Source organism: Natrix helvetica (assembly GCF_964273705.1).
Source record: "Natrix helvetica genome assembly, chromosome: 3".
Classification (NCBI taxonomy): Eukaryota; Metazoa; Chordata; class Lepidosauria; order Squamata; family Natricidae; genus Natrix; species Natrix helvetica.
Genome location: NC_138549.1, coordinates 171,214,525 through 171,227,056, shown reverse-complemented (window position 1 = coordinate 171,227,056; position 12,532 = coordinate 171,214,525). Strand labels below are relative to the sequence as shown.

Below are 12,532 nucleotides of genomic sequence, written 5' to 3'. Positions count from 1 at the left end.
TAGAGATGTACAGCTGGGTATCATCCACGTACAGATGGTAATCTACCCCGAACCCACGAATGATCTCACCCAGCGGCTTCATATATGCATTGAACAGGAGAGGCGAGAGGACTGACCCCTGTGGCACCCCACAAGTGAGCGGCCTCGAGGTCGACCTCTGCCCCCCTGCCAATACAAATTGCACTCGGCCAGAGAGGTAGGAGGAGAACCACCGCAGAATGGTGCCCCTCACCCCCAGCCCCTCCAGTCGATGCAATAGGATACCATGGTCGATGGTATCAAAAGCCGCCGAGAGGTCTAGTAGGACCAGGATGGAGGAGCAACCCCCATCTCTGGCCCTCCAGAGATCATCCACCAACGCGACCAATGTCGTCTCCGTGCTGTGGCCGGGCCGGAAACCGGACTGGCGCGGGTCCAGATAATCAGTTTCCTCCAGGTGGTATGGAAACTGTTGTGCCACCACACTCTCTACAACCTTCGCCAGAAAGCAAAGGTTGGAGACGGGACGGTAGTTGGCTAACACAGCTGGGTCCAGGGAAGGCTTCTTGAGTAGGGCCCTCACCACCGCCTCTTTCAGGCCGGCCGGCAAGAACCCCTCACTCAAAGAAGCGTTGACTAACTCCTGGAGCCAGCCTCGTGCGACCTCCCAGGAAGCCAGTACAAGCCAGGAGGGACACGGGTCCAGTAAACATGTGGTGGCTCGCAGTCGCCTATGCAGCCTGTCCATATCGTCGGAAGTAACAGAGTCAAACTCCTCCCAGAGTGGAGCCTCAAGACTCACCTCCGACGTCCCCTCTAGACCACTAGTAGAGACCAACTCGCTTCGAATCTGAGCGATTTTGTCCTGCAGATACTCCCCAAATTCCTCTGCTCTACCCTGCAAAGGGGCTTCCCGCGGCCTCTGGTGAAGGAGGGAGCGGGTTACCCCAAACAGGGCGGCAGGGCGGTTATCTGCGGACACAATAAGGGTGGCACAATACTCACGCTTGGCCACTCTTAACGCCACAAGGTAAGTCAGTAAATGGGCTCTCACCTGTGATCGGTCAGATTCAGAGCGTGACGATCTCCATCTGCTCTCTAGGTGTCTCTTGCGGCGCTTCATCACCCTCAGCTCCTCGGTAAACCAAGGGGCCTGGGTGGATCGCTGCCGCAAGAGAGGTCGCAAAGGCGCAACCCGGTCCAAGGCCCCGGTGGCCACACTGTTCCATGCAGCCACTAGGTCCTCCATCCGGGAGCGGGTCAGGGCTACAGGAAATGGCCCAAGCTCCGTCTGGAACCTATCAGGTTCCATCAGGCGTCTGGGGCGGAACCATCTTGGACATTCCGGTTCCGCCTCCCCGCGATGGGGAGTAGCGGCTGGGAAGTCGAGCCGGAGAAGTGAGTGGTCTGACCATGACGGGTGTAATAACTAAATCCCCTACTCCCAGATCACTCCTCCACCGGCCAGAGACAAAGATAAGATCCAGTGTGTGACCTCCCTCGTGTGTGCGGCCCTGAATTAACTGGGTCAGGTCCATGGCTGTCATGGAAGCCATGAACTCCCGAGCTACCTCGGATGTCTCCCCTACCGATGGCAAGTTAAAGTCCTCCATGACCAACAGCCTGGGGGTCTCAACTGCCATCTCGGCGATCACCTCGAGGAGCTCGGGCAGGGCTGCTGAAGCATAGCGAGGGGCCAGGTATACAATCAGCAAGCCCAACTGTCCCCCTGGGCCCCATTTCACGCATAGGGACTCACAACCCGTTATCTGTGGCACAGTGGTCTCTCTCGGCTCGAGACCTTCCCTCACAATGACCACTACCCCACCACCCCTGCCTAGTGCCCGTGACTGATGAAATGCGCGGTAACCTTGCGGGCACATTTCCACGAGAGGGAGACCTCCCTCATGGCCCAGCCAGGTCTCCGTAATTCCTGCCAGGTCCGGCTCCCCCTCCGACACCAAGTCGTTAATGAGGGGGGCTTTGTTGACAACGGACCTGGCATTGCATAGCATCAGTCTCAGGCCCTGGCTCTGTAGGGCCTGACCACCTAGATTGCGGGGGTTGGGACATATGACCGGCCGTACCCAACGACCACAGCCCCGGTCTCCCAACTGGCGATAAGATCTCTGGCTACCCTCGCACTTGCCCCTCCCCACGACCGTTGGAATAAAAAGACCCTCTTCCGGAATATCACTACTCCCCCCCCCTTAATGGCTCCGCTCACATCCTTATTAACTCCACCCGCCGGCTTGGCATTAGTCCCTCCCTCAGTCTTACTAGCCCCTCCCCCACCCTGGAATCCCTTAAAAAACGAATAAAACATTTAACTAAAATGATAATAAATAAATGATAAATAGATAGATGATATATAGATGATATAAAGATAGAAGATAGGTAGATAGATAGATAGAAAATGAAAGCATGTATTGCACCCATAAACCACAGGTATTACACCACTGGGATTGCCATCTTGATTTTTCTGACCACCACCTGTCTTTTTTATTTCCTTCAGTCTGAAGTTTGTCTTTAAATACAGGAAGTTCTCAACTTACAACCACAATAATTCAGTGGTTAAGGCAGGTGTTTTGGTCTATAGTAGTCAAGGCAGGTGTTTTGGTCTATAGTGGTCAAGGCACCAGGCTAGAAAATAAAAGACTCTGAATCTCCTCCCACCCCACCCCCCCAGGTATGAAAGTCTTTGGTGCTATACAGGTAGTCCTTGCTTCATGACCCTCATTCAGTGGCAATGGCACTGAAAGAGTGGTACTTATGACTGATCCGCAAAGTTGTGGTCATTGTAGTACCTCTGAATTTTGGGAGGGGGGGGTAGTCTATTTGTTTCTAATTTTGTTCCAGGAAATTACAAATAAAGCTGTTTTCTTGTCTTTCTGAAACACATTGTGATCCATTTTATTCTACTGCCTCCTTTTTCCTGGCTATGGCTTTCTCCATAAAAATTCAGTATCTCTTTCAGTGTTATTTGGAATGTACCGTATTTTTCGGAGTATAAGACGCACCGGAGTATAAGACACACCAAGGTTTTGAAGAGACAATTTTTTAAAAAAGTAGGTAGGTAGATAGAGGGATTGAGAGGGAGAGAAAGAGAGAGAAATACAGTAGGTAGGTGTAGAGAGAGAGTAGTTAGGCAGGTAGATAATTCCAGGTGTATTTATCCATGGGCTGGAGAAGGAAATTGCTGACAATCTGCAGAACCTAACACTTTCTCTCTGCTCGCACAGCACTTAAACAATGTAATTCTCATCAATCAGTTAAAAAGCTTCCCAAAAGGAAAAAAGTTTTTTCACTCTGCAAACCTCCCAAAAATGGCCCTTTTTTAAAAAAAAGGCATGAATAGCTTTGGGGGGGGGGCTTGCAGAGTGTTCCTGCCCCCCCCCAAAAAACAAGAGAAAACTGCCAGTTTTTCGCGAAAACGGGGCTGTTTTTTGTCAAACGAATTGCATGCGTAGCCTTATGGAAGCTTATAGAGTACTATTGGGGGGCTGTTTTTTGCTCATTTCTGCCCTCCCCAGCCCCCAGCAGCTCTCCGAAAGCTTCCATAAGGGTATGCACGGCCATTTTGGTGAAGGGGCGGGGCTTCAGGAGGCAAAAAAATGCTGTATTCTGTGTATAAGTCACACCCAGATTTTCAGCCTCTTTTTTTGAGTGAAAAACGTGCATCTTATACTCTAAAAAATACGGTAATACTCTCATTCACCAAACCAGCTGTCTTTGCAAAATGCATGGTCAAAGTGATGTGGAAAATGAAAACATCTGGTTGGCTAACTTATTCACCTGTTCCAGTTTTTAAGTTGAGAATTCAACTTACAGGTAATAATATTATCTTGTGTCATGTGTTCAAATCTCCCCCCTTCTATTGCATTAAAAAGAGTAACTGGCAAAACTTAGCAAGGTCTCTAAACCTGGATCACAAAACTACTTTGGAGAGGGGGGTTACATTGGGCACTAAGAAGATAACTGAAATGAAGCAACTTTGGATACTGTGGCATACATCTGGCTTTCTCTGCTTGCTGCTCAACACCTGTGTTGGGGGAGATATGTTCCAGCCAAGATGGAAAGGCTGAGATGCAAATAGTGCATACTTGGGGAATATTCACAGAGCCAGGGAAAGAAGATAAAGGGGCTGTTGCTGTTGCAAGTTGGCTTCAGCATGAACCTCTACTACTGAAAGGGAAAGATATACTCTGGCCTACCTTGCTAAGTAATATATTAAACTACAGCACCATTGATTGACTGAATTGAACTGCTGCTCTCATATTCCTTGCACAATTTGCAAGATGTGAATTCATTTATAAGAAAAAAATGTGATAATGCAAAGCAATAATTTGTAATATAATTCAAATTAAACTATGAGGTAATACAGAACAGCAAAACTGGTAAACAAACCACAAGAATAAAGGAGATAGTAAAATGTTCCTTTATTTAACAATAGTAAAACAATAGTAAAACTGAACCAATGTGGACTGTGGTTACTTTTTAGTGACTAGCTATGAAAAGAATAGCAAAATGTTTCAGAAATTTACCTTGAGAAATCTAGTAGCATTTCATTCAGAGATGAACTGATTGTTCTGAAACATGTTAGCCATGCTCTATCCATTTGTAAGGTTCCTCTCCCATGTAGATTCTTACATAGTTTTGGAGATTTCCATTTCTTCTGAAGGATTTTTTCCACTCCATACATTTCTACATTTTCTTCTCTGTGAGAGGTTGAATCCAAGTGAATCATGACTGATCCTTTGATTTCGGCAGAGGTTTCCACGGTCAATAAAACTTTATCCAGAATCATCAAATAATGTCTTTTCAATTTTATAGGTGCTGTTTGGAACAGGAAAAGTAATTTTGGTAGGATATTCATTTTTACTGTAGCAATTCCGCGCAGCATTGTAGATTTTTCCATTTTTTCAAATCTAATTTAATTTGCTTAAGTAGTTTTATATACGTCTTCTTATATCACTGAGTATCTTGCTGTTAACCATATTCCCAAATATTTAACTTTCTTAACTATTTGAATGGTTTCTTTGATGTTTATAAAGATTTCTGCTGTTAGTGAAGCTCTTTCCACATTCCAGACATTTGTAGGGTTTTTCTCCAGTGTGAATTCTTTGATGTTCACTGAGGTGTCCACCCTGAATAAAGCTCTTTCCACACTCCATGCATTTGTAGGGTTTTTCTCCTGTGTGAATTCTTTGATGTGTACAAAGATTTTCCCTCACACTAAAGCTCTTTCCACAATCCAGACATTGATACGGTTTTTCTCTAGTGTGAATTCTTTGATGATTATCAAGAATTTTCTTCCGATTGAAGCTCCTTCCACATTCCAGACATTTGTAGGGTTTTTCTCCAGTGTGAATTCTTTGATGTTGACGGAGGGTTCCACCTTGAGTAAAGCTCTTTCCACACTCCATGCATTTGTAAGGTTTTTCTCCGGTGTGAATTCTTTGATGATTATCCAAACTTCCCCTCACACTGAAGCTCTTTCCACATTCCAGACATCTGTAAGATTTTTCACCTGAGTGGATTCTTTGATGTTCACGGAGGTGTCCACCCTGAGTAAAGCTCTTTCCACACTCCATGCATTTGTAGGGTTTTTCTCCCGAGTGGATTCTTTGATGTATATAAAGACCGCTCTTATGACAGAAGCTCTTTCCACATTCCACACATTTATAAGGTTTTTCTCTGGTATGAATTCTTTGATGATTTTTAAGAATTGTCTTCAGATTGAAGCTCTTTCCACATTCCAGACATTGATATGGTTTTTCTCCGGTGTGAATTATTTGATGTCTCCAAAGATTTCCCCTCACACTGAAGCTCTTTCCACATTCCTGGCACTGATATGGCTTTTCTCCTGAGTGGGTCCTCAGATGGGTTTGAAGGTTCTGATTTGTTTTGAAGGATTTTTCACATTCTGTGCATTCGTGTTTCTTTTCTCCCTGGCGGGTTCTTCTTCCTCGGGGATTCGCGAGCTTTCCGTCTGAGCTAAAGGACTCTCCGCACTCCGGGAGCGTCTCGGCGGCTCCGCTTGTTCCCGCCTTTCCCTCTTTCTCCCGGCTTCTCCCTCCGGGCATCTCCCTTCCTCTCCGGCTCATCCCGTGTGCGGGCGGCTCTTCCGCAGCCCCGGAGCAGCCGGGATTTTCTTGCCGCCACCGCCTCCCGCGGAAGCCGCGCCTGAGGTGGGCAGGGCTGCTCCGCGAGGCCGCTCCTCTCCTCTCGGCCGGCGCTTTCTTCCTCCGCCGGGCTCGTCCGTCCTCCTAAAGGGGCGAAGGAGGAGGAAGAGAGGCGCGTCAGGGCTTCGTCCCATTCCCCCCGAGAGGAGTCCCAAGCCCGCCCGGGGAGGAAGGCCGAAGCCGCCGCCTCTCACGGGTCTTTCAGGCAGCCTCCCTCCCTCCTCCCCCGCCCGGGAGTCTTAAAGCGTCCCCCGCGCCCTACCTGCCTCGGGCGTCCGCCAGGCCCGACCCTCCGTCCAGTCCCCGCACTTACGCGTCCAGATATCCTCCCGGTGACGTCATTGAAACCCGGTCGTTTGGCAACCGGCATGCATTATTCATGACGGCTGCAACGTCCCCGAGTCACGTGATCCCCCCTCTGAGCGCCTCTCAGCTAAGCAAAGTCCATGGGGGAAGATGGATTCGCTTAACAGCCGAGTGATTCATTTAGAAACGGCAAAGATTTGCTTAACAAATAGAGATGTCTATGGAGACTCTCGGTCATCCAGGTCATGGTTGTCCCAAAGGTGCTTCCCCCTCCCCCCCTAGTGGCAACTGGAGTTTCTGGTTTTTATTTGAATATATATTTCCCTTCTCACCCAAGAAGCGTCTTCAGCTCTCACTGGAGGGTGGGGAATGTATACATCCTTCCATTCCCATCCCACCACCCAGTCAGAGCTGTAGAAGCTTCTTGGATGAGAAGGGAAATATATATTCAAAGAAAAAAGTCCAGTTGCCTCATGAAAAAAGCACCTTTGGGTTAACAAAGAAAGGTTGAGAAATTGGGGTGACTCCCTTAACAATTGCATTGCTTAGCAATTGGAATTCTGGTCCCAACTGTGTCATAAGTCAAGGACTACCTGGATATATAAATAGGTAGGTAGGTAGATGGATCGATGGATGATAGATATAGATGATGCAGATAGATGATAGGTAGACAGGTAGGTAAGTAGATGATAGATATATAGATAGATAGATGTTGGATAGATCATAGATAGATGGATAGGTAGGTAGGTAGGTAGATAGGTGATTTAAAGATGATAGGTAGATTGGTCGGTAGGTAGATAGATGATAAATAGATAGATGATATATAGATGATATAAAGAAAGAAGATAGGTAGATAGATAGATAGATAGATAGATGATAGATAGATAGATAGATAGATAGATAGATAGATAGATAGATAGATAGATAGATAGAAAAAAGAGCATGTATTGCAGACATAAACCACATATTTCTGCTCCACAGGTATTACATTGTTGGGATCGCCATCTTGACTTTTTTGACCACCACCTGTGGCTTTCTTCTTATTTGCTTGAACCTGTGCTTGTGAATGACCGCAATACTTTTTTATTTCCTTCAGTCTGAAGTTTGTCTTTAAATATAGGTAGTTCTCAACTTACAACCACAATAGAGAATTCACAGAAAAAAACATTTATAGGTAGAGATCAGTTGTCTGTAGCTAGATCTTCAAATTCCAAAGACTCCTCAGCTAAATTGCCTACAATTCACATAGGGATTTTAATCAACTGTAACAATCTTGCAGATGTTCCATTTAAAATATCCCTTTCTGCTAAACTAGCAGTTTAAATGTGAATTTTGGGGGATGATTGTATAACCCTTCATACATCTCCCTATTTTTCCCTTCTTTCTGTGGAAAAACGCCTCAAACTTCCCTCTTATTAGAGCAGTGTCTTTCAAACTCAGCAACTCTTAAGATGTATGGACTTCCATTCTCAAAATTCCTCAGGAAGTCATGCTGATTGGGGAATTCTGGGAGTTGAAGTCCAAGCATCTTAAGAGTTGCTCAGTTTGAAAGACACTGCTCTAATAGGGAGGAAGTGAAGTGGCTATCAATCCACCACGGTTATCATTTTGTCCCTCCTTTTTTATATGCTTTCCATTTTCAACTCTAGTTTTTGAAATCTGGACTTGAAAAATAGACACTGTTCTACACGTTGATCACAGTAATTGGGAGAAAAAAACCCATGCCCCTATTGCACTTCCTCGAATTCTAGACAGCATTTTTAATTCCTCTGTCACATTGCTCCTCATAAAAAGTGGGGTTTGCATTGTGATTATGCAATACACGACTGATAATGCACCACAGATGGCTCTGAATCCAGCAGATTCTCCTCCTCGATTTTGGGAGGGGGGGTAGTCTATTTGTTTCTAATTGTGTTCCAGGAAATTACAAATAAAGCTGTTTTCTTGTCTTTATGAAACACATTTTGATCCATTTTATTCTACTGCCTCCTTTTTGCTGGCTATGGCTTTCTCCATAAAAATTCAGTATCTCTTTCAGTGTTATTTGGAATGTACCGTATTTTTCGGAGTATAAGATGCACAGGAGTATAAGACACACCAAGGTTTTGAAGAGGCAAATTTTTTAAAAAGTAGGTAGGTAGGTAGAGGGAGTGAGAGGGAGAGAAAGAGAGAGAAATACAGTAGGTAGGTGTAGAGAGAGAGTAGTTAGGCAGGTAGATAATTCCAGGTGTATTTATCCATGGGCTGGAGAAGGAAATCGCTTACAATCTGCAGAACCTAACACTTTCTCTCTGCTCGCACAGGACTTAAACAATGTAATTCTCATCAATCAGTTAAAAAGCTTCCCAAAAGGAAAAAAGTTTTTTCACTCTGCAAACCTGCCAAAAATGGCCCATTTTTTAAAAAAAAGGCATGAATAGCTTTGGGGGGCTTGCAGAGTGTTCCTGCCCCCCCCCCAAAAAACAAGAGAAAACCACCAGTTTTTCACGAAAACGGGGCCGTTTTTTGTCAAACGAATTGCATGCGTAGCCTTATGGAAGCTTATAGAGTACTATTGGGGGGCTGTTTTTTGCTCATTTCTGCCCTCCCCAGCCCCCAGCAGCTCTCCGAAAGCCTCCATAAGGGTATGCACGGCCATTTTGGTGAAGGGGCGGGGCTTCAGGAGGCAAAAAAATGCTGTATTCGGTATATAAGACGCACCCAGATTTTCAGCCTCTTTTTTTGAGTGAAAAACGTGCATCTTATACTCCGAAAAATACGGTAATACTCTCATTCACCAAACCAGCTGCCTTTGCAAAATGCATGGTCAAAGTGATGTGGAAAAGGAAAACATCTGGTTGCCTAGCTTATTCACCTGTCCCAGTTTTTAAGTTGAGGATTCAACTTACAGGTAATAATATTATCTTTTGTCATGTGTTCAAATCTCCCCCCTTCTATTGCATTAAAAAGAGTAACTGGCAAAACTTAGCAAGGTCTCTAAACCTGGATCACAAAGCTAATTTGGAGAGAGGGATTACATCAAGACACCTGAAAGGAAACAACTTTGGATACTGTGACATACATCTAGCTTTCTCTGCTTGCTGCTCAACACCTGTGTTGGGGGAGATATGTTCCAGCCAATATGGAAAGGCTGAGATGCAAATAGTGCATACTTGGGGAATATTCACAGAGCCAGGGAAAGAAGATAAAGGGGCTGTTGCTGTTGCAGGTTGGCTTCAGCATGAACCTCTACTACTGAAAGGGAAAGATAGACTCTGGCCTACCTTGCTAAGTAATATATTAAACTACAGAACCATTGATTGACTGAATTGACTGAATTGAACTGCTGCTCTCATATTCCTTGCACAATTTGCAAGATGTGGACTCATTTATAAGAAAAAAATGTGATAATGCAAAGCAATAATTTGTAATATAATTCAAATTAAATTATGAGGTAATACAGAACAGCAAAACTGGGAAACAAACCACAAGAATAAAGGAGATAGTAAAATGTTCCTTTATTTAACAATAGTAAAACAATAGTAAAACTGAACCAATGTGGACTGTGGTTACTTTTTACTGACTAGCTATGAAAAGAATAGCAAAATGTTTCAGAAGTTTACCTTGAAAAGCCTAGTAGCATTTCATTCAGAGCTGAACTGATTGTTCTGGTTACTGAAACATGTTAGCCATGCTCTATCCATTTATAAGGTTCCTCTCCCATGTAGATTCTTACATAGTTTTGGAGATTTCCATTTCTCCTGAATGATTTTTCCCACTCCATACATTTCTAAATTTTCTTCTCTGTGAGAGGTTGAATCCAAGTGAATCATGACTGATCCTTTGATTTCGGCAGAGGTTTCCATGGTCAATAAAACTCTTTATCCAGAATCATCAAATAATTTCTTTTCAATTTTATAGGTGCTGTTTGGAACAGGAAAAGTAATTTTGGTAGGATATTCATTTTTACTGTAGCACTTCTGGGCAGCATTGTAGATTTTTCCATTTTTCCAAATCTAATTTAATTTGCTTAAGTAGTTTTATATACGTCTTCTTTTATCACTGTGTATCTTGCTGTTAACTATATTCCCAAATATTTAACTTTCTTAACTATTTGAATGGTTTCTTTGATGTTTATAAAGATTTCTGCTGTTAGTGAAGCTCTTTCCACACTCGAGACATTTATAAGGTTTTTCTCCAGTGTGAATTCTTTGATGTCGATTAAGATTTCTCCTCAAACTGAAGCTCTTTCCACACTCGACATTTATAATGTTTTTTTTTGGGGGGGGGGGGGGGAATTCTTTGATGTTGACAGAGGTGTCCATCCCGAGCAAAGCTCTTTCCACATTCCAGACATTTGTAGGGTTTTTCTCCAGTGTGAATTCTTTGATGTTGACGGAGGTGTCCATCCCGAGCAAAGCTCTTTCCACATTCCAGACATTTGTAGGGTTTTTCTCCAGTGTGAATTCTTTGATGTTCACGGAGGTGTCCACCCTGAATAAAGCTCTTTCCACACTCCATGCATTTGTAGGGTTTTTCTCCTGTGTGAATTCTTTGATGTGTACAAAGACTTTCCCTCACACTAAAGCTCTTTCCACAATCCAGACATTGATACGGTTTTTCTCCAGTGTGAATTCTTTGATGTTCACGGAGGTGTCCACCCTGAATAAAACTCCTTCCACATTCCAGACATTTGTAGGGTTTTTCTCCAGTGTGAATTCTTTGATGTTGACGGAGGGTTCCACCCTGAATAAAGCTCTTTCCACACTTCATGCATTTGTAAGGTTTTTCTCCGGTGTGAATTCTTTGATGATTATCCAAACTTCCCCTCACACTGAAGCTCTTTCCACATTCCAGACATCTGTAAGATTTTTCACCTGAGTGGATTCTTTGATGTTCACGGAGGTGTCCACCCTGAGTAAAGCTCTTTCCACACTCCATGCATTTGTATGGTTTTTCTCCAGAGTGGATTCTTTGATGTATATAAAGACCGCTCTTATGACAGAAGCTCTTTCCACATTCCACACATTTATAAGGTTTTTCTCCTGTGTGAATTCTTTGATGATTAGCAAGTGTTCTCCTCAGATTGAAGCTCTTTCCACATTCCAGACATTGATATGGTTTTTCTCCAGTGTGAATTATTTGATGTTTACAAAGATTTCCTCTCACACTGAAGCTCTTTCCACATTCCTGGCACTGATATGGCTTTTCTCCTGAGTGGGTCCTCAGATGGTTTTGAAGCTGCTGATTTGTTTTGAAGGATTTTTCACATTCTGTGCATTCGTGTTTCTTTTCTCCCTGGAGGGTTCTTCTTCCTCGGGGATTCCCGCGCTTTCCGTCTGTGCTGAAGGACTCTCCGCACTCCGGGAGCGTCTCGGAGGCTCCGCTTGTTCCCGCCTTTCCCTCCTTCTCCCGGCTTCTCCCTCCGGGCATCTCCCTTCGGCTCCGGCTCATCCCGTTTGCTGGCGGCTCTTCCGCAGCCCCGGAGCAGCCGGGATTTTCTTGCCGCCACCGCCTCCCGCGGAAGCCACGCCTGAGGTGGGCAGGGCTGGCCCGCGAGGCCGCTCCTCTCCTCTCGGCCGGCGCTTTCTTCCTCCGCCGGGCTGGTCCGTCCTCCTAAAGGGGCGAAGGAGGAGGAAGAGAGGCGCGTCAGGGCTTCGTCCCTTTCCCCCCGAGAGGAGTCCCAAGCCCGCCCGGGAAGGAAGGCCGAAGCCGCCGCCTCTCACGGGTCTTTCAGGCAGCCTCCCTCCCTCCTCCCCCGCCCGGGAGTCTTAAAGCGTCCCCCGCGCCCTACCTGCCTCGGGCGTCCGCCAGGCCAGACCCTCCGTCCAGTCCCCGCACTTACGCGTCCCGATATCCTCCCGGTGACGTCATTGAAACCCGGTCGTTTGGCAACCGGCATGCATTATTCATGACGGCTGCAACGTCCCCGAGTCACGTGATCCCCCCTCTGAGCGCCTCTCAGCCAAGCAAAGTCCATGGGGGAAGATGGATTCGCTTAACAGCCGAGTGATTCATTTAGAAACGGCAAAGATTTGCTTAACAAATAGAGATGTCTATGGAGACTCTCGGTCATCCAGGTC

The 12,532-nt window shown here is 45.4% G+C and overlaps 2 protein-coding genes across 5 annotated transcripts in view; one reads left to right on the top strand and one right to left on the bottom strand.

The window, feature by feature from the left end:
• The window catches only part of LOC309390390 (peroxidasin homolog), a gene marked incomplete at its 5' end in the record, with an annotated part of 160,667 nt that extends 155,750 nt beyond the window's left edge, over positions 1-4,917 (top strand). Inside the window, one exon of the mRNA XM_081949689.1 lies at positions 4,813-4,917. The remainder of the gene's footprint in view (positions 1-4,812) is intronic.
• LOC309390408 (uncharacterized protein) lies at positions 4,404-12,521 on the bottom strand. Of its 4 annotated transcripts, XM_081949730.1 has the most exons (3): positions 12,244-12,517; positions 10,809-12,065; positions 9,953-10,633 (listed from the first exon to the last, which is right to left on the bottom strand). In XM_081949730.1, exons 1-3 carry the CDS (start codon positions 12,349-12,351, stop codon positions 10,556-10,558), a joined length of 1,443 nt encoding a protein of 480 aa, XP_081805856.1. In that variant the 5' UTR covers positions 12,352-12,517; the 3' UTR covers positions 9,953-10,555. The 4 variants fall into 4 exon arrangements, with proteins under 4 accessions (XP_081805857.1, XP_081805856.1, XP_081805855.1 ...); XM_081949731.1 differs by lacking the exons at positions 9,953-10,633; positions 10,809-12,065 and adding an exon at positions 4,404-6,248 and having other exon boundaries at positions 12,244-12,521; XM_081949729.1 differs by having other exon boundaries at positions 9,953-12,065; positions 12,295-12,520.
• Between the last annotated feature and the right edge of the window lie 11 nt (positions 12,522-12,532).